Here is a 26,470-nt window from a genome sequence, read left to right as displayed (position 1 = left end):
GTTTCATATCCGATTCCCAGGATGATTGGGCTCAACTCCTTCCTTGGGCAGAGTACGCTGTCAATTCTGCAAAAAACAAAGCCACCCGGGAGTCGCCCTTCTTTATAAATTATGGGTTCCACCCTCCCTGTCTACCCATCTCCAACATCCCTTCTGGAGTTCCAGCCGTAGATGAACGCATTTCTTCCCTCCAAACCGCATGGTCTAGGATTCAGTCTACCCTTCTCGACTCCTCCCGCAGATCGAAACTACAGGCCGATCGTCATCGTTGTTCGGCGCCCAGTTACAAGCCAGGGGATTTGGTATGGCTCTCCTCTAAGTATATCCGCCTCAAGGTACCATCTCCAAAATTGGCACCTAAGTTCCTGGGTCCCTTTCCTATTTGTGAACAAATCAATCCTGTGGCATTCCGGCTCCAACTACCACACAGTATGAAGATTCCCAATGTCTTTCATGTGTCCCTCTTAAAACCATTCATCACCAGTCACTTCTTTCCGGATCAAACTCGTAAACCGGACCCCATTATTGTCCAAAATAACGCGGAATATGAAGTTCACTCTCTTTTGGATTCTCGCCTATCCAGGGGCTAGCTCCAGTTCTTGGTGCAGTGGAAGGGCTTTGGACCTGAAGAGAGATCCTGGGTACCTTTAAAAGACATTCATGCCCCGGCCCTTCTTAAGTCCTTCAGGAAAAAGTTTCCAGAGAAACCGTTCAAGGACCGTCCTGAGGCCATTCCTAAAGAAGGGGGTACTGTCAGGAATCGGCGTTCTCTGCGCTCCCCACACCGAGCACTCTATTTCCTCAGGGAGTCCCTGGACACACAAAACAATCCTGCCTTACAGGCCTCCGCGGCTCCCCACCCCTGCCGCCGTCGTGGGATCACTCCCCTCGGCGATTCCTCTACTCAGCGCCGGGCGCGCCCACGCCCCCCTTGCGCGCACACCTGCACCATCCACTGGCTCGGTCCACGCGCGTACACGCATTACAGAGCGCGCTCATTCTGCACACTCTTCTTCCCGTCCCCTGGACCTCAGGCTCCGCCCCCGCACGCCGCACGGGCATACTCAGGTTACCAACAAAACTCACCTGGCCTGTTATACCTGCACCAATCTGCAATGTCTTCCTGTAGCTCTTCCTGTCCTGCCTCCGTTCCTAATTGGACCTTTCTGCTTTATCTAGCTCCTCTCTGCTCTCAGTCTTTGTTCGACATAGTCTCTGCATGGAAGTACTTCAGGATTCTCTTAGTGTTTTCACAGGTTCTGACACGGCTCGTACGACTACCCCCTCTGGCTCTCGATCTCGGCACTCCGTGGACAACGCTCAGTCTGATACCCCTCGAACACGGCTTGGACTACAACCTATCTCCACTCTCGGACCTCGGCAAGGCATTCTTCACTCTCTCTCTACAACCGGTACCGGCAAGTATTGTCTACATTACTACACCTGGCCTGGCAACACTTTATACCACACTCCGGACACGCTCCCTTTGCTGCGGGTGCGTGTATTACCACTTCCCCCTTCAGCTCAGGGGACGGGTCTGGTCTGCGTGCAGCACCGGCGTAACAAGCGCCCCGCATTTGTGTTTTTCTTTGTTTAAACATTAGATTAAAATATATATTTTACACCAACAACAAATAAACAAGACAAAAATATATTCTAGATTTGCAAAAAAAAAAAACAGAATCCCACCCTGTATTTACCTAGTGTGGGTTTTGCTCCGTTTTGCCTCATGAGCCGCCTTTAATTCTATAAAGAAAACACAAAGCCATAGATTTACATACAGATACATTTCCACACTATTCCCAAGCAGCAAATCCTAATGTTTCATTTAGATATTGTTGGAAATGGGCGTTGTCAGGATGTGCCTGAACGACTCTGCTTGATGTACATCCTAAGGACTTTACACAGCTGCCACTAGCAGTCTGCATTACCACATACAGTCACAAATGAACACTGCACACAACTGCAGCAGGTACACAGTTTGTTCGAAACAGGCGGTACCTTGGTCCATCATATTTATAGACGTCAAAATAAAATGAATGTAGTTGGGCTATGGGAAACCAATGAGTGGTTATTACAATGTGCTCATTCCCATCTAGCATTGCTGCGTTGAAATTCCCATTGATTTGAATGGGGTTTTCCGTGCAGTAAAGCTTAATCAGCACTTAAATGAATAACCCAATACAGATGGAATCTTTCTTTATGGGCCAGGATCCGCGGGAAATTCTAGATCACATGGTGGAGATACTAGCACCCCATAACGGGGCCTGTAACTCGGGTACCAGGGGGTCCCCGGGCCTGAAATTAATGTGGTTCAGCTCCAGAGACCCCCTGCTACAATACTGAATTAAAATAAAAGCTATGCGATTGCCTGTTAGAGGCGCACAGGGAGAGTCAGACAAATACACAAAAGACACAGCGCACAACGCTCATAGTGCATTAAAAGTATATTAAGACAACATATCAATAAGGTAAGTATTGTGCGTACATCAAGTAAAATTCAAATAAGCATGTCAGGGGTAAGTTACCCATGCACCAACACTGTGGACCGGATCAGATGTCATCAAAGGGTATTGGAGCTGTTCCGTGATTTCCAGGTTCCGGATGGGTAAATATGGAGTCCTTTGGAGTCCCCACTCGTATGTGAGCAACGTCCAGCACACCCGCGGCTCACGTGAGAACAGCCGTATCCCGCGGATCTCCTCGACGGCAGGGTTCCTCTTACTGTCCTCCGTTCCGGCACTTCCGGATAGTGACGTCACTGGAGGGTTGCACCGAGACTCGCGTCGCAATCCTCCTCCGGTGGCCGGATCAACACACAGTAACGGGGCAGATAGTCAAGGTAGAACAGTAGCACACTTCCAACGCGTTTCGAAACCTTATAGGTTTCTTCATCAGGGAAGTGTTTTATCACTTCAGGTGTGTGAATTGTGTAATAGTTGCGTACTGTTTCTTCACCTTGGCACAGGGAGAGTGACTGATTCAGTCTCACTCAGTGCACTTCTCTTACAGACAGGTGAAACCCGGTAGGATTCACACAGCGCGAGTCCCATTCAAATGCAGGGACCCCTGCTGTACAAATCCGATAGGTCGCAGGGAAACTGCGGCACGGGAGAGGTATGTTGAAGTACTAAGAGCTAGGAATTGCTATTTGTTATTGACAAACAAAAAAAAATACATTTTCATTTACACATCTCCAGCCCCACTTTCTATTTAAATAAAAGGTAATTATTTTGAAAAAAATTCACATTTACGGTTTTTAAAGCATATTGTATCAAATCTAAAATGACATGTTGAGATTTCCTTGAAAATCGAATAGAGCTGCAACTTTTTTGCTTATAAAAAAGTTACAACAATATACATGTTTCTCAATGTAGAGAAGAATATGCACCAAGGGGAATGATGCATCACTAGAGAAGAAAAGAAGCATTTACTTCTGGTGGCGTTTCATTTCACCAACGCGTTTCGCAGCAAAAACTTGGGATCTCTTTCAGGGCCCGAAGTTACAGGACAGAAACATTGGTAATATGAAAAGCCACAAGCAGTTCCCTTTACAAGGCTGAGTCCATGGTGACTCAGCCCGTGTGGAGGCAGGCTGAGGGAAAGCGGGTTCTTTCCCTGGCCTTGGTTAGCGCGCCGTCCGGGGGCGTGTCGGGGGCGGGCCAGTGACGTCACAGAGCTGGTTCGCCCTCATTGGGCGAACCGCTCATGTGACCGGCCCTGCACTCCCATGAGCGCGAAAATTTAAAATTTTCATAAGACACACGCTTGCAGAAGCGTGCGCGAGCCCCTGCTAAAGCCGCTCTCATTACGGCTGCAGGGGCTCACTGCCGAGCAGCAGCGCGCCTCAGCACGGGTCAGCGCCTAAGCGCTGACCATGCCCGAGGCCTTAAATGTGCAGTGCAAAAAACATGGAATAGTACTTTTTAACTTCACTCAGGAAATGGTCCATCTTCAAACTCATACGCATTTCAGGAAAGAGAGGAAAACACTTTGTACCACATATACAAAATAGGGTATAATCAAAACTATTTGTATTGGTAATTTAGTATAAAAATAAACTTCAAATATTATCAAAAAGAAAGTACAGAAAAATTACTATGTTTTAGGTAGAAAGAAAAAGAGAAAAGTTGCGCCAAAAGTGGGTTATCCTACTGTTCAATATGTAGCTTCAGTCTTTACACAATGCAGTTCCGCAGCCTGAGTCTCTCAGAGGTGATTCACCAACCTCTGTATAGATACTGGTAGAAAGAAGGGGTCCTCTGGCGCGTTATTCTGATTGTGGCTCCACGACGTTTAAAGCATATAAAATAAAGGAGAGAAGAGAGGGGACCACAGTGAGGGAACAGCACAGTGGTTATACACAGCTCTTCGTTTAAATAAGGGGGGTGGTGGGAAGGTCAATGGGGGATGAAGGATAATAAAAATATGCTGTATGAGAGGAGACACACTCACATCAAATGTCTGATATCTTGAGCTGTTGTACTCTCCTCTTTATATGACTGGGTTGGTTGAGGGTGAGGAAAAGCCTCCTGGTATCCTCCTTAGCAAAAAATAAAAGGGGAAAATAGTGCAATAAAATTTATTAACAGATGAAAAATAGAGATTTAACACTTACAAGCGGCCGATAATTTCAAGCATAGAGAGGAGATGCCGCCAGACTCCACAGCGCGTCCCTTCCTGGGTTGGGGTGTTTTGTCCTGGCTGGTTCCCTGTTGGCAGATGATTCCTGTGTTTGTCTTCAGTGTAGGTGGCTGTGCTGAGAATGTCCAAAAGCCTGTGCACAGGCTATGTCCTCCTCCGGCCGCCTATCCCTCTGCATACACAGTTTACAGCTCCCTGCTCCGCAACGGAGCTGCATGCGCAGACGGCGAGACGCTGAGCCAGAAGAACAGGGAAATCAACTCCTCACTACGGTGGCTTGCAGTGGCCAAAAAACGTCAAACGCGTTTCGCCAATGCTTCCTCAGTGACGTCTTCTGGCTCAGCGTCTCGCCGTCTGCGCATGCGCACCGGAGCAGGGAGCTGTAAACTGTGTATGCAGAGGGATAGGCGGCCGGAGGAGGACATAGCCTGTGCACGGGCTTTTGGACATTCTCAGCACAGCCACCTACACTGAAGACAAACACAGGAATCATCTGCCAACAGGGAACCAGCCAGGACAAAACACCCCAACCCAGGAAGGGAGGCGCTGTGGAGTCTGGCGGCATCTCCTCTCTATGCTTGAAATTATCGGCCGCTTGTAAGTGTTAAATCTCTTTTTTTCATCTGTTAATAAATTTTATTGCACTATTTTTCCCTTTTATTTTTTGCTAAGGAGGATACCAGGAGGCTTTTCCTCACCCTCAACCAACCCAGTCATATAAAGAGGAGAGTACAACAGCTCAAGATATCAGACATTTGATGTGAGTGTGTCTCCTCTCATACAGCATATTTTTATTATCCTTCATCCCCCATTGACCTTCCCACCACCCCCCTTATTTAAACGAAGAGCTGTGTATAACCACTGTGCTGTTCCCTCACTGTGGTCCCCTCTCTTCTCTCCTTTATTTTATGTTTTAAACGTCGTGGAGCCACAATCAGAATAACGCGCCAGAGGACCCCTTTTAGGTAGAAACATGCCCCTTCCTCAGGGAGCGGATTATGCATCAAATATCTCCTTTTATACACAGCACACGTGGTGACACGCATAAACAGATATAGAATGGTGTATAAAACAATTTAGCTAGAAAGGCCCTCTTTCTATGTGCCATGCAGAATGCAGCACCTGCTCTACTGTTCACAAAGTTTGGTTGAGTAGGAGTCACCTCGAAAGGTTATACCACATCGTGGGACTAACGGTTTGCCATCGATGTCAACAAAGTTCTCCAAGTCCATATTCTGCAGCTTGTTATCCGGTCGGTACTTGATAGGAGGACGAGGTGCACGTCCTGGGTGTTACAAGGATAACAAAACACATTACTTTGTTCAGTGCCTTTCAGCTTGGAAGACATAGGAGGAGATATAGGACTAAAACACTCATACCAAAATGGTACAGGAGGGCAGCATACTTTAGAGAAAGAGAAGTGCTATAAGAGGTCATGTGCTGAAACTGAGGGGTGGGATGTTCAGGGGACATGTGAGGAAGAACTTCTTTACGGAGATGGTGGTGGATGAGTGGAATAGTCTCCAAACAGGTGATAGAGACTAATACAGTAAGGGAGTGCAAGATGTTTGTGATAGACACAAGGTTATCCGAAATATGAAATAAAGCCAAGGATCAGATAGGGTCTGAGGTTTTACAGCAGATACTACTTGGCTCATCTACTCTGTCAAATTTCCTATCTACCGTGAAATCCTACTGTATATTCCCAACTAAACAATCTAAGAAGAGGGGACAGAGTTACATGCATGCAGAACAACGTACCATCATCAAAGGATTTTGGAAGAGTAGCTCCCCATATCACCTAAACACAAATGTAAAATAAGTAATAAAGATTGATACATAGAAAGTACAGACACAGGTGTAACTGAATATATGCATGTAACAGTACAGCATGTCTGGGCTAAATTAAATATCTTATAACAGCAGTTCCCAAAACAAAATATCAAATTATCTTCATGGTACAATCCTTCAATAAATAATCTGGAGAAAAAAACCCCACAATAAAACAAAGAAATATTTAGAACTTTATTTATTTATAAATGTTGCCTTAAAACAAGTTTGATTTTATTTGTATTATTTTCTATGAAAGAAATAAGTGCTTTGTTATTCTATTGCCACACATCAAAAATGTGCAAGCAGATCTCTCTACAGCGCTACAATATAAGAAAACAAAGGTTAGCGTCGCCACACATCTGTAGCTTTAAAATATGTACAGTATTTAAAGATTACGTTAACAAAAAAAGTAGCAGGTAATTAAAACTACTAAACATTCCAATCATTTTTGTAATGATTGCCAGAAACCATAACATTAGCATTTTTCACACACTTCTCATTCATATTATTTGAGGAGAGGAATTTACTATTTCCGGTTTATTTCCGGCAAGAAAAACAAATACAAAGTGAAGAGAAAAAAACAGAATTATTTGGACTGCAACATGAACAAAAGAAAATATACAAGATTAACTATTAAAAATGTTTAGATAACAAAATATTACGTTTATGCGCTTTCTTCCATACTTCCTTTCAATATCAAAACAGATGTCCCTCAATTTTTTCTTCTCATCGATGGCTTTTATTTGATGTGCGCTATGGATACCCATTTCAGGATGATGCTTTTTCTAAAAAAAGAAAAAGCCAGACCATTTGTTTTGGATGAATGCATTAACAAAAGCATTGAATGTGGTTCCATGCGGCACCTGCAGAAAACAATCAGTGCCAATTTATGACAGTACACAAGTAACATTTCATTTTAAAAGCATTATTGACTAAAACCTTAAAAAGCAAAATACTAGTTAAAAATAATAATAAATGGGAATATCAGATAGGTAATGGGCTGAATGGGTAGCTTCGTGGTAACGTCACTGCCTGGCGAACCCAGTGCAAATCCCAGTGTCGGCTCCTTGTGACATGTGGGCATGTCATTTATGATACTGAGAATTAGACTGCAAGCTCTACTGGGCAGCAGTATGTAAACAATAAAAATGAAAAAAAATATCAAAAAGTAAAAAAAGCCCCAATACTACATCAAATATGACAAATGATTCAGCTAAATACGATCTATCAGTCTTCTCATAAGTAAGGGTCATTTAATTAAATCCTTTGGTAAAAGCATTACAAGCCTGTAGCCATGTCAAGGTAAATAAACCCTTTACTGCAGGTCCTGCACTGCCTCTAAACCCTCTCTTCACCTGTCTCCTGGAGGATGAAATGTCCCAATAGACTGGTCATTCACACGTTTGTACCAGGACCTGGTAATTAAACGTGGGATGGGTGCGCTTAAAACCAAGGAGGAGGGGTCACAGAATTCCCAGCATTCGTTACTAATTGATTTAAAGCACACACACAAACACACACATTTTTGAGCTTGCTGTGTGTGATATCAAAAACTCGTGTGTAGCTTGTCCTGTTCACCTTCCATTACTGCTTCACTTGTAGAAATAATCTTCATGGGAAAGACTGGAACTTTGTGCTGTAACTCTTGGAAATTGCTCTTTTCCCTTTAATAGGCTGACTGTCCATTTTACACGTAGCTCAGTGAATATATGCACAAACATTTACATATACTTCTACCCCATCTTACATCCCAGCTAAAATCTAGATGTCTTCTCCTTCCTTATGATCTACTGAAGACCGCCTCTCATCTGCTCTATTCGTCTCTACTACACGCTCATTTCTCAAACCGTTTTCACTTTAAGAATCACGAAAAAAAAGTCCCGAATTAGTGCTACACAGCTGAACCAGAACCGATGCAATGAAAAATATCTGTGCTGATTCATATAAGGTGATTGGGATGCAGTCCAGGTACAACATGAGTGCAAATGAGTATGAGTAAATCTAGTGACTGTACCCCTCAACAGTCCAGTAAATAAATAAACACAGTCCAGCAATAAATCCAATGATATATGAGGGTTGTAGAATAAACACTGCAGTGGGGGACGGGAGAGGGAGGGAGAACTGGTAGAAAATCGGGACACAGTCTAGTGTGAACTCAGGCCAGCCTGATCACTACCCCCTCCTCAATCACAATGGCTGGTAACCCCTGGTACACCAGAGAGGGAGCACAAAAGCTTCTCAAACATAGGTGTTAATCACTGTGTGCTTGTGTAGAAATGCCGCTGAGTACTCACTGCACTGCTCTGCTGTCCTGCAATCCTTGGGTCCGTGGGCATGCTGTCTCCGGAGTGTTGATTGAAGATAGAAAATCTGAATGACAGGAGAGAGGAGAGCACAGCACCACGCGCAGAAAAACGAGGGATCCAGACAGATGTGCTGATAAAACAGGTGAGTGTTTATTTGCAGCAGGAATCACATGCAACATCATGGTCACAAAAAAGATGGTCCTCTTACGCGTTTCATGCGCTGGGCGCTTTATAAAAGAATGACTGACCTCAATGATAGACGCGCCATTTCTGTGCAACAAACACAGCCGCTGGACACACGCCCCACAAAACTGGAACAATCAGAACACAACGAGGGAAGACACATGTCATAACGAGTTTAGCAAGTGCTGGAAATTAACAGCCATGAACGCAGAAAAAGGCACACCTAGATCCTGAATAACAGTTCTGCTTCAGCTGTGCAGCACTAATTCGGGACTTTCAGTTTCGCGACTCTTTGATTTACTATTTGCATTTACAGTATTAGTAGCTCAAGTTTGGATGCAGACATTATGTCATAAGAATAATAAAAAGTGTTTTCAGATACATCACGATTTTTTTTCTCTACTTTACAGAATTTTTTTCAAAGCAAAAAGCGGGACCAGTATTGCTGATAATCACTAGCAGGTTAAAACACACACACACACACGATTTTCTTCAGTATAAAAGATACACTTTAAGGAATCACACCAATATGGATGCTGCAGATGAAGCAGAACTAAGTGAAGTAAGAAATACATTTGCACACACCTTTTCAGATAATACAAAATCGAAAGAAACATGCTGCACATGTATTTGAAGCAGCGTTTAATACCCCTTTTGATGGCCCATCGGATCTCAATAGGTATTTTTCCAAACTTCAAAAATTGCTGACCCAGGACATTAGGTACTGGTGGGATAAAACTACTTTGGAAAATTACCTTAAGGTAAATAGAGTGCCAAGAGGACTCTGAATAAAAAAAAGTCACCTATTTTTGGGTTTAACTCTAAGCAATTTGAACAAGATTGGAATAAGATCTTGGATGGCAGTTCTTTTAAATTGATTGCGTTAATTGTCCAATCAAAAATAAAGGAAAATGTGGAACTAGAAAAGGAAATTAAAAGTTTTCAGTTACAACTAAACCAATGAAAAAATGGAGTTGTTCTCTATAAATGCTAAAAATAAAAAAACCTGCAGACCAATATCAATCAAATTGAAAAAAAATGATAATGCAGAAAAAGCAGGCAAAGTTCGAGCGACAACGCTTAGATCAGTGGTCTCCAGACTTTTCAGTACGAGGGACACATCGTATATTCTACACATTTTCACGGGCCAAATAATACATTTTATATATATATATATATATATATATATATTTTATAAATGAATGAATATGTTTTATTTGGATCTTTGTGGGGTAATCACCATGATATGATTCAGAACAAAAGAGAAATATGTCAATAACAAAGAAAGGATGCCGTGCTTACACTGGGAAATGATAAATAATGAGCAAAAATATATATATTTCAAGTTGCTGTGGGCCGGATAAAATCTTGTGGCGGGCCGGATGTGGCCCTCGGACCGTAGTTTGGAGACCCCTGTCTTACATTATGAAAAGGGTCAAGTTTACGTCTGGCAAAAACCTGCACAATTTGATAGAAGAAATTTTGAAGGTTCTACATCAAAAACACCCATAAAGAAAAATATGGGACAAAACGATTGGTTCCAAAAAGATCCATCTTAAAAAGCAAATCTAATGAAACATTAAGCATGTCAGACGCTTCTGATAGCGATACTCGCTCTCACTCTGTCTCGTTCCACTAATAGGAAGAGGAGCGTGAATGTGAAGACATTAATGAATATACTCAGAGATGATACCCTATTCGATCATATGAGGACACTGATCATCTTATACTTCCACGAGAATCCAGATCATCACCCCCAAAAAAATCGAAAAAGGACTAGATGCTCAAAGGGGAAGTCAGCCGTCCAAAAGGAAAAGGAATTGTTAGAAGTTAACAATGTCATCAACATTTCAGGTGTAGAGCTTACCCCTTTAATACCAGAGACAGAACATGAAACACAGACAGAGCCCAGTGCTACATCCAATGACACAAATACACAGTACAGTGCATATATATATATATATATATATATATATATATATATATATATACACACAACAAAAAGCAGCAGCCAGCACTCCAAGCAACAAATGTAAAGTCAAGGTGCATGCTCCATAGAAATGTGGCCCTCTTTTGAATAAAATGGTCTTTTAGTTTAACCCTTTGGCCAAAGTGTTGTAAGCCCTTGAGCCCCTCCAAGGCAGACCACGTCTCAAGGGTCCTAACACTAATATAAATTCGTATTAAAATGTACATTACCAGGAAGAATGATTTATAATAAATCTGTCAAAATTAGTTGCATAGTTCTAAGTCTGATTGAAGCTCTTATTAACCTGTATAATACTAGGAAAAGCACTCTGTATTAGATTTGTCGCAATCAAACTGCACGCAAATTCCCATGAGTGTGGAAGGTGGAATGGAGTAAGCTTTAACCATTTAAAAGTGGGAGGGGGTGAGCTTCAAACTAGGTAAGGAGGAGCAACCCTCCAAATCAGCTAGGACCAGCTGAGCAAGAATTACAAAACATACAGGACCCATATACGCTCATATTGAACCCCCAAAATAACCACAATATATATATATATATATATATATATATATATATAGCACAACAAAAGAAAAGATTGGCGCCAGCCTGAACCACTATATATATACCCTCTAAAAAATATAAGTAAAACCTATACTATGCCCAGTGGAACAAATAAAAAATAAAAAATGTAATACATTAAAACAATATAAAACATACAAAATGAAGCAACAAAAAAAGAAAAATGTCCAGAAAAATATATATATTAAAAAGTATACAAATCCTAAAAAATACTCCAAATGCTATCCAAAACAGTCTCTGCAGCCCGAATGAAGGGAACACCACTTCCTTGAAGATATCTATAAAAACACAAAAAAACCAGGCGCACTCATAGCGTAAAAAAGTATAACAATAAGTTTATGGAATGAGGGATTTAAAAATACACACTCACAAACATAGCTGAATATAAAGCATTTTTGAGTAAAAACTCAGCCCGTCAGACGCAGGAATGCAGGATTTCGTTGTATAATCCCTGGTAAGTCCTGCTGCAGTAGCCCCTCTGTGTCCTTGCAGGGACCGAAATGCACGAGGGACGCTGCCTCTCCCTTGCTCCGGCGTCACACAGTGAGTCCTTTGATCCAAATCTCGCGAGAACTCGGTGACGTCAGTGGGATTCAACCGGAGTGATTTCACAATCAAACAGGCTGGACGGCTGGGCGGCTGAATAAAATGCTACCAGCACAGCAAAAATATGCTGAAGCACATGAGTGGGATATAATAAGCGTAAAAGCTGGACAGTAACTACCACTGCACTCTCTACGCGTTTCGTCTCGAACGAGACTTCATCAGGAGTTAATGGCATAGTTGGTGGACGCAGTAATATAGTCCTGGGGGTTTGTTTTACCTGGGCACAGGTAGGCGGTGCTTCTGAGGGTGTAGACCATATAAGAGTTTGATTAAGACCATTGAAACTACTCTTTGATAAAGCGCACCATGCGAGAAACGCGTTAGAGGTTTCTCTTTTAAATAGTTAATGTCCCATTAAATTTTTGTTATTTTTTCACTTGGCCTCCAGTTCTCGTTTTTTCATTGCTGTGCTCCTAGTGTTTTTCTTCTGCTTACATGCATAACGGATTAGATGAACTACAAAGGACATATTGCAGTTCAGAAAAGACTGTATCTTAAATTATATATTTTGTATTTTTACATTTAACCGATTTATTTGTTTCATGTATGAACATACTGAGCACGTTCCACATCTATAACTACCCTTAGGAATATTATATCTACTATTATTTCTTTTTGAGTCAAATAGACTATGTGAAAGATGTGAGGCCAAAGTTTTTCTAAAATACAAATCTTGGGTCCTGTGATACCTAAGGTTTTAGTTCTTTATCCAATTTAAAGATATCCAAATGTTTTGTAATACTAACTTTGATTTTATTAACTTGTCTTTTATATTGAGTAATAAACAGAGGAGATAGTTGTTCGCTAGATGAAAAATGTTTTAAAAGAATGAGCTCCTTGTTTGTTATGATTCTTTTTATTGATTGAATTTGAGATCAGATCAATTGATCTGATCGGCATGATCAAATGCTTTCTGATGATCTTTTATATTATAACCCCTGGATATAAATTTAGATGTAACATCACGCGATTGTATGACAAAGGATTCTTGGTCAGAACACAAGTTTTTAATGTTAGGAACTGACCCTTTGCAATGCTCTCTAAAAGTGCTCGCGGATGGCCGCTGTCAGCTCTAAGATGTGTTTCTAGAGTTTAATTTTCTGAATATATCAGTTTGTATATTTTTGTGTATATTGATATACAATAATAGATCTAAATATTGAATGTGATGGTGATTAAAAGAATATGTGCATTCATTGTTATAAGTGTTATTACTTATAGTGTTAATGAAAGATATTAGAGATGTCTCATCCCCATCCCAGATGAGGATGAGATCGTCAATATATCTCTGTAGAAACTAATATTATTTCTAAAAGTGTTGGTGCCACTATAAATGTGTAGATGTTCCCACAACCCCATAAAGAAATTAACATAAGAAGGTGCAAAAGAAGTGCCCATTGCTGTACCAAGTGTCTGCAAGTAAAAAGATTTATCAAACAGAAAATAATTGTGTAAGTAAAAAGTGAATAACTTCAAGAAGAAAGGTGCATTGTGCTGGTGAAATATTAGAAACACCCATAAAAGTGTTGATGATGACTAATAATAGTATATAATGAGGTAAGTCTAATGTAACCCAGAGGTAAGTTTTTGACCATTTTATTTCCACCAATGCCTGTAATAGATCTGTTGTGCCGCATAAATACGACGGTAACAACTGAACCAGGGGCTGCAGGTATACATCCACATACCTGGTCAACCCATCTCCCAAAGATCCAATATTCGCCATGATAGGCCTCCCAGGAGGCCTATCGAGAGACTTATGAATCTTTGGGTGTCACAGGGTGATTGTTCAAAAGGAAATTGTATTCCTTTTCCTTTAATACATACCAAACCTTTTCCAACTGCAATAGCTCCCTCGATTCTTCAAGAAATGAAAAAGTGGGATCCCTTCCTAGACGCTGATATGAAGAGTCATCCATATATTGACACAGTACTTCCTCTCTATACTGATCAGACTGTTGGACCACTATGGCACCCCCTTTATCTGCATTTTTATTGATAATAGAATTATTTATTTTTGGGATGCCATAGTGGACGCTTCCTTTTCTGTAATGTTGGTTAACCCTTTAGATGAAAAGGTATAACCTTTTGCAAGAGTATAAATCTTGTTCAACTAATTTTTCCAAAGTTTTTAAGTGTGGGCCCTTATTGTACCAAGGGAAGCAGGTAAACTTATGTTTAAAACCTGAATCCTTTGAACCAGGAAAGACCCCCAAAGACATATCTGGTGATAAACCTTGTTCATCTTGTATGGCTTGCATATCATGGAGTGCACACGTCTTTGAATGTGCTCAATCTACACGTATGTTGGTCGCCCTGTATTGATGCATCAGGAGATAATGTTTGTGATGACTCGATCATATCAACATTCTGTACAGTTTTCCCTGAAAATAATTTTTTAAGGGACAATTTTCTTATACATATTTGAACATCAATAATTGTATTAAACAATTTAAACTCATCAGGTGTAAAGTTTAAACCTTTATTTAGAAAGCTAATTTCTGCCGGGATAAGCTCTACAATATATATATATATATATATATATATATATATATATATATATATATATATATATAAACCACAAAAAAAACAGGCGCACTCATAGCGTAAAAAAGTATAACAATAAGTTTATGGAATGAAGGATTTAAAAATACACACTCACAAACATAGCTGAATATAAAGCATTTTTGAGTAAAAACTCAGCCCGTCAGACGCAGGAACCCGGTATGCAGGATTTCGTTGTATAATCCCTGGTAAGTCCTGCTGCAGTAGCCCCTCTGTGTCCTTGCAGGGACCGAAATGCACGAGGGACGCTGCCTCTCCCTTGCTCCGGCGTCACACAGTGAGTCCTTTGATCCAAATCTCGCGAGAACTCGGTGACGTCAGTGGGATTCAACCAGAGTGATTTCACAATCGAAAACAGGCTGGACGGCTGGGCGGCTGAATAAAATGCTACCAGCACAGCAAAAATATGCTGAAGCACATGAGTGGGATATAATAAACGTAAAAGCTGGACAGTAACTACCACTGCACTCTCTACGCGTTTCGTCTCGAACGAGACTTCATCAGGAGTTAATGGCATAGGTAGTGGACGCAGTAATATAGTACATTAGACCAATCATAGCATAGAAAACAGTTAATTGCTAATAGGATACATGTGATCAGTACAAGGATGAAATTAACCCCTATGTATACTGGAACATATTATAAAATAAGCTAGTTACATTTAAACTAATACAATTATACAAAATGACCAAGCATATCAATGCATGCAATATCATACATTTTAACAAATGAAATAAAAAGTGAAATGCATTTAAGTATTAGATTTATGGATATAACACAAGAGTTTAGTAGAATATCATTGGCAGATGACTTATAATTTAAAGTATTATATAAAACAGATGCTAGTAAAAGGTAGCAATGACCTAAATATAAAGGAAAAGATGAATTTCTGCTAGATATATGAGGAGACAATTTTGGTACTAGAGAGACTCAGAGGGATCAAGGTGCAAAAATAGCAAAAATGATGACAAGATAACACACAAAGAAGAAGTAGGGGGGGAAAGGGGGGAAAAAGGAGGGGGGGAGAGAATGGGGGAAGAAAGGATGGGGAGGAGGAGAGGGGGAGGGGGAAAAAGGGGGGGGGGAAAGAAAGAAGGGCAGAGGCGGGGGGGAGGGAAGGAAGGGGAGGGGTAAGGTAGGGGGGTGATAGAATAATGGAATGGAGGGGAGTGTTGGAGGCAATTGAAAAAGGGTGATGTGTATGTGTGGAGAGGACACGTGGGGGAAGAGGGAAGGGGAGGGGGGGGGGCGGGAAAGGTGTTGTAGGAAGGGAAAGGCCGTGAAGGGGAAAGGGACAAAGAGAGAGGAATAAGGAGGGTATGTAGAAAAAATATGAAAAATATACAATTGAATGAATATGAAAAAAAAAAAATGGGATAAGTATATAGATGAATGATGAACGAAGAAGGATACTAGACCAATGGTGGTCGCGCAAGCAGAGTCAATGGTACCCATATATATTAAGATACGTACATAAATGAACATGTTTAAGCCAATGCAAAAGGTGAACATTAAGATGTATATAAATGTGTATACTGAGCCAATGTGGTGATGTTGGTGTCCACACGGAGGGAACGAAATAAATCGTTCAACCCAGACCTCCCTGGGAGCCCCACACCCCACAATGGGCATACATATGCAATTACACTACTGTACTGATGTCTATTGTGTCATTGAGACCCCCTGGAGCCAATGTACCAAGTACATATATCCAATAGGTCTCCCTGACACACAATTTTTTGAACCTATCACCTTACGAAAGGGAAGATGAGATGGCCTCGATAACAAAGATGGACAGAGAGCAGGAATCCCTATTATGTACACTATCAAAGTGTCGTGAAAGGCAGTGTGACTGAAGACCATGCTTGACATTTCTGCGGTGCTCAAGAAATCTAGTGCTAATCGTCCTTGACGTGCGGCCCACATATTGTAGGCCGCAACGGCAGGAGATGAGATATACAATGTAAGTACTGAGACAGTTAATGTGATGTTTGATTTCATGTACTGAACCGTTAGAAAAAGATTTAAAAGTATTAATTTTACTTATGTGCCCACAAGTAATACATCTAGTTCTACCACAGGAGAAATTACCCTTTTTTAGAATCTTATTAGATGTGATAGATGTTAATATGATGATGCGCTTGAGTCCACTTGGGGCAATCATGGTCTTCAGGCACCTTGCCCTTTTAAAGACAATAGGGGCTCGTGTAGGCACCCTAGGCCCTAGAATGGGATCATTCTGAATAATGCTCCAATGTCTATTGATAATATGTTTGACCTGGTAGGCCAGTTTATTGTACTTAGTAATAAACTTGGGGAATGAATACAAAGGATTCCCGCTAACTCCGTCCACCGCTGGATCAAGGCCAGCATGGTCAGATCTGGTCCTGGACCTCTTAAGTAAAGCACTCCTGTCAGTACCTTTAGCATCATCAAATGCCCTCTGCACCACCGTTCCATCATAACCCTTTTGGAGAAACTTGTTCATTAAAGTCTCTCCTTGGTCACAGAAATCTGAGTCTAAGGAACAATTCCTAAGGATTCTGAAGAATTGGCTTCTAGGGATGTAATTTAGCCACTTTTTATAGTGGTTGTTACCGTATTGCAGGTACCCATTGGTGGAGACAGGTTTAAAGTGTGTTTTACTATGTATCTTCATGTCCGACCTATCAATGAACAGTTCAAGATCTAAAAATACCACCGTATCTGGATGTATGGTCTAGGTGAATTTAAGCCCCATAGTGTTCTCATTGAATGAATCCAGTATATCCCTCAGCTGGCCCCTATCACCATCCCAAATCCTATAAAGAGAATACCAACATTGTCGTAAGACAAGCTGATAAAGGAGGGGCTATCGTCTTGCAGGATAGACAGGACTATGTGTCCGAAGCGGTCCGCCTCTTAATGGACAGTTCATCCTACCGTATACTGGATAATGATCCAGTTATAGATTATCAGTTGGCCTTTCATGCACTTATTCACGATGCACTTAGTATGGGTATTATCACTAAAGTTGAGAGCACTTTTTTGTTTAATAGACACCCTAGAACACCTGTTTTTTATAATTTGCCCAAACTGCACAAAGACACTACACATCCCCCTGGTAGACCCATCATCTCGGGGGTGGGATCTATGACGTCGAACGTGTCCCAATATGTCGATTACTTCCTACAACCGTATGTGAAATTGTTACCATCCTACATCAAGGACACGTTGCACGTCATAGACACCACCTCCGAGATCACTTGGAAAGACACATTTTGTTGGGCCACATGTGATGTATGTTCTCTTTATACTTGCATAGATCACACTAAGGGCCTAGAAGCCATGAATCACTTTTTAGAATTAGATTTGAATTTACACGTGTCACAAAAAGATTTTATTTTATCTTGTATCAAGTTTATTTTGACACACAATTATTTCACTTTTGATGGGACTTTTTATTTGCAGACATGTGGAACGGCCATGGGTACCAGATTTGCTCCCAGCTATGCGAACCTCTTCATGGGGCTGTGGGAGAGCCTTCATGTTTGGGGTAATGCGCGGCTGGTGGCGGGTCTGGTATTCTATGGTCGTTTCATAGATGATATCATTATTATTTGGGATGGTGATAGAGGCCAGCTGAGGGATATACTGGATTCATTCAATGAGAACACTATGGGGCTTAAATTCACCTACACCATACATCCAGATACGGTGGTATTTTTAGATCTTGAACTGTTCATTGATAGGTCGGACATGAAGATACATAGTAAAACACACTTTAAACCTGTCTCCACCAATGGGTACCTGCAATACGGTAGCAACCACTATAAAAAGTGGCTAAATAACATCCCTAGAAGCCAATTCTTCAGAATCCGTAGGAATTGTTCCTTAGACTCAGATTTCTGTGACCAAGGAGAGACTTTAATGAACAAGTTTCTCCAAAAGGGTTATGATGGAACGGTGGTGCAGAGGGCATTTGATGATGCTAAAGGTACTAACAGGAGTGCTTTACTTAAGAGGTCCAGGACCAGATCTGACCATGCTGGCCTTGATCCAGCGGTGGACGGAGTTAGCGGGAATCCTTTGTATTCATTTCCCAAGTTTATTACTAAGTACAATAAACTGGCCTACCAGGTCAAACATATTATCAATAGACATTGGAGCATTATTCAGAATGATCCAATTCTAGGGCCTACACGAGCCCCTATTGTCTTTAAAAGGGCAAGGTGCCTGAAGACCATGATTGCCCCAAGTGGACTCAAGCCCATCATCAATTTAACATCTATCACATCTAATAAGATTCTAAAGATGGGTAATTTCTCCTGTGGTAGAACTAGATGTATTACTTGTGGGCACATAAGTAAAATTAATACTTTTAAATCTTTTTCTAACGGTTCAGTACATGAAATCAAACATCACATTAACTGTCTTAGTACTTACATTGTATATCTCATCTGATGCCGTTGCGGCCTACAATATGTGGGCCGCACGTCAAGGACGATTAGCACTAGATTTCTTGAGGACCGCAGAAATGTCAAGCATGGTCTTCAGTCACACTGCCTTTCACGACACTTTGATAGTGTACATAATAGGGATTCCTGCTCTCTGTCCATCTTTGGTATCGAGGCCATCTCACCTTCCCTTTCGGAGGGTGATAGGTTCAAAAAATTGTGTGTCAGGGAGACCTATTGGATATATGTACTTGGTACATTGGCTCCAGGGGGTCTCAATGACACAATAGACATCAGTACAGTAGTGTAATTGCATATTTATGCCCATTGTGGGGTGTGGGGCTCCCAGGGAGGTCTGGGTTGAACGATTTATTTCGTTCCCTCCGTGTGGACACCAACATCACCACATTGGCTCAGTATACACATTTATATACATCTTAATGTTCACCTTTTGCATTGGCTTAAACATGTTCATTTATGTACGTATCTTAATATATATGGGTACCATTGACTCTGCTTGCGTGACCACCATTGGTCTAGTATACTTCTTCGTTCATCATTCATCTATATACTTATCCCATTTTTTTTTTCATATTCATTCAATTGTATATTTTTCATATTTTTTCTACATACCCTCCTTATTCCTCTTTGTCCCTTTCCCTTCCTACGACACCTTCACCCCCCCTCCCCTTCCCTCTTCCCCCACGTGTCCTCTCCACACATACACATCACCCTTTTTCAATTGCCTCCAACACTCCCCTCCATTCCATTCTTCTATCACCCCCCTACCTTACCCCTCCCGCTCCCCTTCCCTCCCCCCCTTATTTCTTCCCCCCCCCCTTTTTCCCCCTCCCCATCCTTTCTTCCCCCATTCCCTCCCCCCCCTCTTTTTTTCCCCCCTTTCCCCTCCTACTTCTTCTTTGTGTGTTATTTTGTCATCATTTTTGCTATTTTTGCACCTTGATCCTCTAGTACCAAAATAGTCTCCTCATATATCTAGCAGAAATTCATCTTTTCCTTTATATTTAGGTCATTGCTACCTTTTACTAGCATCTGTTTTATATAATACTTTAAATTATAAGTCATCTGCCAATGATATTCTACTAAACTCTTGTGTTATATCCATAAATCTAATACTTAAATGCATTTCACTTTTTATTTCATTTGTTAAAATGTATGATATTGCATGCATTGATATGCTTGGTCATTTTGTATAATTGTATTAGTTTAAATGTAACTAGCTTATTTTATAATATGTTCCAGTATACATAGGGGTTAATTTCATCCTTGTACTGATCACATGTATCCTATTAGCAATTAACTGTTTTCTATGCTATGATTGGTCTAATGTACTATATTACTGCGTCCACTACCTATGCCATTAACTCCTGATGAAGTCTCGTTCGAGACGAAACGCGTAGAGAGTGCAGTGGTAGTTACTGTCCAGCTTTTACGTTTATTATATCCCACTCATGTGCTTCAGCATATTTTTGCTGTGCTGGTAGCATTTTATTCAGCCGCCCAGCCGTCCAGCCTGTTTTCGATTGTGAAATCACTCTGGTTGAATCCCACTGACGTCACCGAGTTCTCGCGAGATTTGGATCAAAGGACTCACTGTGTGACGCCGGAGCAAGGGAGAGGCAGCGTCCCTCGTGCATTTCGGTCCCTGCAAGGACACAGAGGGGCTACTGCAGCAGGACTTACCAGGGATTATACAACGAAATCCTGCATACCGGGTTCCTGCGTCTGACGGGCTGAGTTTTTACTCAAAAATGCTTTATATTCAGCTATGTTTGTGAGTGTGTATTTTTAAATCCTTCATTCCATAAACTTATTGTTATACTTTTTTACGCTATGAGTGCGCCTGTTTTTTTTGTGGTTTATATATATATATATATATATATATATATATATATATATATATATATATATTGTAGAGCTTATCCCGGCAGAAATTAGCTTTCTAAATAAAGGTTTAAACTTTACACCTGATGAGTTTAAATTGTTTAATACAATTATTGATGTTCAAATATGTATAAGAAAATTGTCCCTTAAAAAATTATTTTCAGGGAAAACTGTACAGAATGTTGATATGATCGAGTCATCACAAACATTATCTCCTGATGCATCAATACAGGGCGACCAACATACGTGTAGATTGAGCACATTCAAAGACGTGTGCACTCCATGATATGCAAGCCATACAAGATGAACAAGGTTTATCACCAGATATGTCTTTGGGGGTCTTTCCTGGTTCAAAGGATTCAGGTTTTAAACATAAGTTTACCTGCTTCCCTTGGTACAATAAGGGCCCACACTTAAAAACTTTGGAAAAATTAGTTGAACAAGATTTATACTCTTGCAAAAGGTTAAACCTTTTCATCTAAAGGGTTAACCAACATTACAGAAAAGGAAGCGTCCACTATGGCATCCCAAAAATAAATAATTCTATTATCAATAAAAATGCAGATAAAGGGGGTGCCATAGTGGTCCAACAGTCTGATCAGTATAGAGAGGAAGTACTGTGTCAATATATGGATGACTCTTCATATCAGCGTCTAGGAAGGGATCCCACTTTTTCATTTCTTGAAGAATCGAGGGAGCTATTGCAGTTGGAAAAGGTTTGGTATGTATTAAAGGAAAAGGAATACAATTTCCTTTTGAACAATCACCCTGTGACACCCAAAGATTCATAAGTCTCTCGATAGGCCTCCTGGGAGGCCTATCATGGCGAATATTGGATCTTTGGGAGATGGGTTGACCAGGTATGTGGATGTATACCTGCAGCCCCTGGTTCAGTTGTTACCGTCGTATTTATGCGGCACAACAGATCTATTACAGGCATTGGTGGAAATAAAATGGTCAAAAACTTACCTCTGGGTTACATTAGACTTACCTCATTATATACTATTATTAGTCATCATCAACACTTTTATGGGTGTTTCTAATATTTCACCAGCACAATGCACCTTTCTTCTTGAAGTTATTCACTTTTTACTTACACAATTATTTTCTGTTTGATAAATCTTTTTACTTGCAGACACTTGGTACAGCAATGGGCACTTCTTTTGCACCTTCTTATGTTAATTTCTTTATGGGGTTGTGGGAACATCTACACATTTATAGTGGCACCAACACTTTTAGAAATAATATTAGTTTCTACAGAGATATATTGACGATCTCATCCTCATCTGGGATGGGGATGAGACATCTCTAATATCTTTCATTAACACTATAAGTAATAACACTTATAACAATGAATGCACATATTCTTTTAATCACCATCACATTCAATATTTAGATCTATTATTGTATATCAATATACACAAAAATATACAAACTGATATATTCAGAAAATTAAACTCTAGAAACACATCTTAGAGCTGACAGCGGCCATCCGCGAGCACTTTTAGAGAGCATTGCAAAGGGTCAGTTCCTAACATTAAAAACTTGTGTTCTGACCAAGAATCCTTTGTCATACAATCGCGTGATGTTACATCTAAATTTATATCCAGGGGTTATAATATAAAAGATCATCAGAAAGCATTTGATCATGCCGATCAGATCAATTGATCTGATCTCAAATTCAATCAATAAAAAGAATCATAACAAACAAGGAGCTCATTCTTTTAAAACATTTTTCATCTAGCGAACAACTATCTCCTCTGTTTATTACTCAATATAAAAGACAAGTTAATAAAATCAAAGTTAGTATTACAAAACATTTGGATATCTTTAAATTGGATAAAGAACTAAAACCTTAGGTATCACAGGACCCAAGATTTGTATTTTAGAAAAACTTTGGCCTCACATCTTTCACATAGTCTATTTGACTCAAAAAGAAATAATAGTAGATATAATATTCCTAAGGGTAGTTATAGATGTGGAACGTGCTCAGTATGTTCATACATGAAACAAATAAATCGGTTAAATGTAAAAATACAAAATATATAATTTAAGATACAGTCTTTTCTGAACTGCAATATGTCCTTTGTAGTTCATCTAATCCGTTATGCATGTAAGCAGAAGAAAAACACTAGGAGCACAGCAATGAAAAAACGAGAACTGGAGGCCAAGTGAAAAAATAACAAAAATTTAATGGGACATTAACTATTTAAAAGAGAAACCTCTAACGCGTTTCTCGCATGGTGCGCTTTATCAAAGAGTAGTTTCAATGGTCTTAATCAAACTCTTATATGGTCTACACCCTCAGAAGCACCGCCTACCTGTGCCCAGGTAAAACAAACCCCCAGGACACAAATCCCCTGTGAAAATGAAACACAGGAAAGGGGCGTAATGCTCAGAGGGAAGAGATCCACAAAGAGGTAATGAACAGGTAAAAATGCAATAAAAAAGACCAACGACATACAAAAAATTCAATAACACATGTATATCATCTGTGGAAGCATAAAAATACACATGTCCAAATCCATAGTGAACAGTCAATATAAATATAACTCATTAACCTGTTAACTTGATATCATATAGCAGCATGTAAACAATACATCAAATCAAACTCCAAGACATAATGAATATAATTTAAATAATAAATCTGCCAGAATTTGGGATGATCATAACACATGTATAAAACATATTATGCTAGAGAAACAAAAACAAAAAATGAAAAACTGAAAAAAAGGAAAAGAAATAAATTATTAATAAGAAAATAAAAAATGAAAGCTAAAAGGAACCATCAGACCCAAAAATATATCTTACATGATCATATGAAAAGCAGAATAAGTAAATATCTTAATGATCAAACAATCAGTCAATAATATCATGAAACAAAAGCATAGCAAGCAAATTCATAGAAAATGTTTTAAATCCCATTCTGTATTAATTCCTGCAGGGAATAATGTATCCAAAGAATGGATCCAAAACATCTCACGCTGGTTGAGAAGCTTTAATCTATCACCACCTCTCACGGGCATAGACACTAGTTCTACAACTGAAAATTGAAAGTTTGATAGACTGCCTGAAGGACAGTCAGTGAAATGTTTGGAGACTGGTAACATTAAATCTTTTCTTTTAATGGAACGAATATGCTCCATGATTCTGTTTTTAACAGGGCGTATAGTACGGCCCACATAACCTTGGCCACAGCCACAGGTAAGGAAGTATATGACAAATTGGGAGTCACAATTAAGAAAGGATGGGATCCTGTAATTCTTATGGTTTGTCTCTGATGTGCTGGGGGTTAATACAGCCTGCGCGTGACACACGCTGTCTTCCAGGCTAGTAGCGTCGGGCTTGGAGGTTTCTTCCTCTGCTTTGCGTTATGCATGTGGAATGGGTTACGTAGGACAAACTATTAAGACTCCTTAGGTCACGTTTAATGGAACACCTTAGATCGATTCTAAACACAGATCTTAGGTATCCTGTTTCTAGACATTGGACAGACAATATAAGAGAAATGCTGCACACCTCAAAAAGAAAAATAATGATACAGTTACCGGTGCTCCAGTGTTTGCACGAAAGCCTGCAATCAGTCCTGAACAGATCAACATAGGGCACAACGGGTTTAGCAAATCAAACTCATTTATTGAGCGAACACGACGTTTCGACCATAATGGTCTTTATCAAGTGACAATGGCAATGCCATTGGGTGACCTTTAAACTTTGTCTTTTTCGGTGTTGGAGCATGTCCCCCACATATCAGAGGGGGTGATAGATAGGACATGCTAAATCGCCGAGAGATGTTTTGGATCTTTTCCCTTAATACATTGGCCCCCGAAGGAATCAATGTTGACTGGGAACTGTATAATTTCTTATAAATTTAAATTAACATGTATATTCTTATTATGTACATTTATCTTAGAATTAGTATTATTACTACTTTTGGATAAAGCTTAATTTAGGAATTTTCTTTTTCTTTCCTTTTTCTCTTTTCCTTATATTGTTTATTTTCATATCAATGAATGTTTGTTATAATTAGATATATTTAGTTATTGGTCATGTTTATTTCGTTACTATAGTATTCCTTTTGTTTTATTCAGGTTATACGACTATTGAATAAGTTTAACTATATGTATTCAGTTATATATTATTTATTTGCATTATTATGTCATTGACTGTGTACAACTTTAGTCAGCATTCTGCAACATTTAGGTCTGTTATTGTTATTTATGTATCTTTGCTATTATTATTTTTATATTGTGTTTTGATACTTTGTTTGAAGTATCTTTGAAACTTGTGTTATTCAGGATCTAGGTGTGCTTTTTACTGCACTCCTGATGGCTGTTAATTTCCAGCACTTGCTGAACTCGTTTTGACAAACCTGTGTCATCCCTGGTTGTGTTCTGATTGGTCCAGTATTATGGGGCTCTGTTTGGAGCACACAAATAGCGCGCCTATCATTGAGTCACTATTTGATAAATCGCCCAGAGCGTGAAACGCGTAAGAGGACCATCTTTTTTGCGACCATGATGTTGTGATTCCTTCCTGCAAATAAACACTCACCTGTTTTATCAGCATATCCGTCTGGATCCCCCGTTTTTCTGCGCATGGTGCTGTGCTCTCCTTTCATTCAGGTTTTCTATCTTTTTCACTTTTGGCTCACTATCTGTGAAATCATCTACAACCCCACCATTCATCAATTCACTTCCCTCCCTGGAAGTTACGCCTGAACTCTCACCTAATCAGTTGAAGCACTTGGTTAATCTAGGCCTAAGGTTACTCCTCACACTTTCCATACTGCACTTTCTCCCCCATTGTATCCTGTAAGTCTCACATTATTTCATTTAGACTGTAATCTCTGTAGGGCAGGCACTCCCAAATACATTTTGTTAAACGCACTTTTGTGATTTTGTATATTATCTCCCTGTACAATCTCTATTACAACTCTGTAAAGAATATAGGAGAGGCCACCCGCTCAACCTTGGGTAAATAATGGTCAGGGTCAATTGAATAACATGAAAGAGAGAGGTACCTCTCCTCATAAGCGGAGAGTATAGAATTAAGTAATAATCCCAGAAGAACAAGGCATAATTGGCCAGTAATGCTCTGTTCTGAAGGAATTATTACTATAATAGGTGAAATGTAGGCTTGGGGGAAAAAAATTCAGCCCCCCCCTATACACACACACACACCCACATCCACACACACACACACCCACCCTGCAGCCCCCCCTCTACACCCACAAAGCACAACCTGCAGCCCTCCTCCCTCTACTCACAAAACACACAACAGCCCCCCTCTACACCCACAGCCACACTGCAGCCCCCCTGTAAACCCACAAAACTGCAGACACACACACCCCAACACACACTCCAGCCCTCCTTCACCCTCTACACCCACAAAAAACACAGCAGGCAGACACAAACAACCTAACCCCCTAATCAAGCAGAATT

General features: G+C 40.2%; 1 protein-coding gene across 3 annotated transcripts in view; it reads right to left on the bottom strand.

The window, feature by feature from the left end:
* Positions 1–26,470, bottom strand: part of LOC142487225 (uncharacterized) — a 104,576-nt gene that overhangs the window by 31,379 nt on the left and 46,727 nt on the right. Inside the window, exons 2-7 of one of the 3 annotated variants that reach the window (XM_075586115.1) lie at positions 9,032–11,792; positions 8,772–8,913; positions 7,140–7,262; positions 6,406–6,445; positions 5,807–5,929; positions 1,701–1,746 (exon numbers count right to left, since the gene is read on the bottom strand). In XM_075586115.1, the coding sequence (XP_075442230.1) occupies positions 1,701–1,746; positions 5,807–5,929; positions 6,406–6,445; positions 7,140–7,262; positions 8,772–8,913; positions 9,032–9,129 (572 nt within the window). In that variant the 5' untranslated portion in view covers positions 9,130–11,792. Of the gene's footprint in view, positions 1–1,700; positions 1,747–5,806; positions 5,930–6,405; positions 6,446–7,139; positions 7,263–8,771; positions 11,793–26,470 lie in introns of all 3 variants that reach the window. The other 2 variants (XM_075586116.1, XM_075586113.1) reach the window with 2 other exon arrangements.

The sequence above is a fragment of the Ascaphus truei genome, chromosome 2, assembly GCF_040206685.1.
Source record: "Ascaphus truei isolate aAscTru1 chromosome 2, aAscTru1.hap1, whole genome shotgun sequence".
Taxonomy (NCBI): Eukaryota; Metazoa; Chordata; class Amphibia; order Anura; family Ascaphidae; genus Ascaphus; species Ascaphus truei.
The sequence above is the reverse complement of the archived record's forward strand: the minus strand, read 5'-3'. Positions and strand labels throughout refer to the sequence as shown.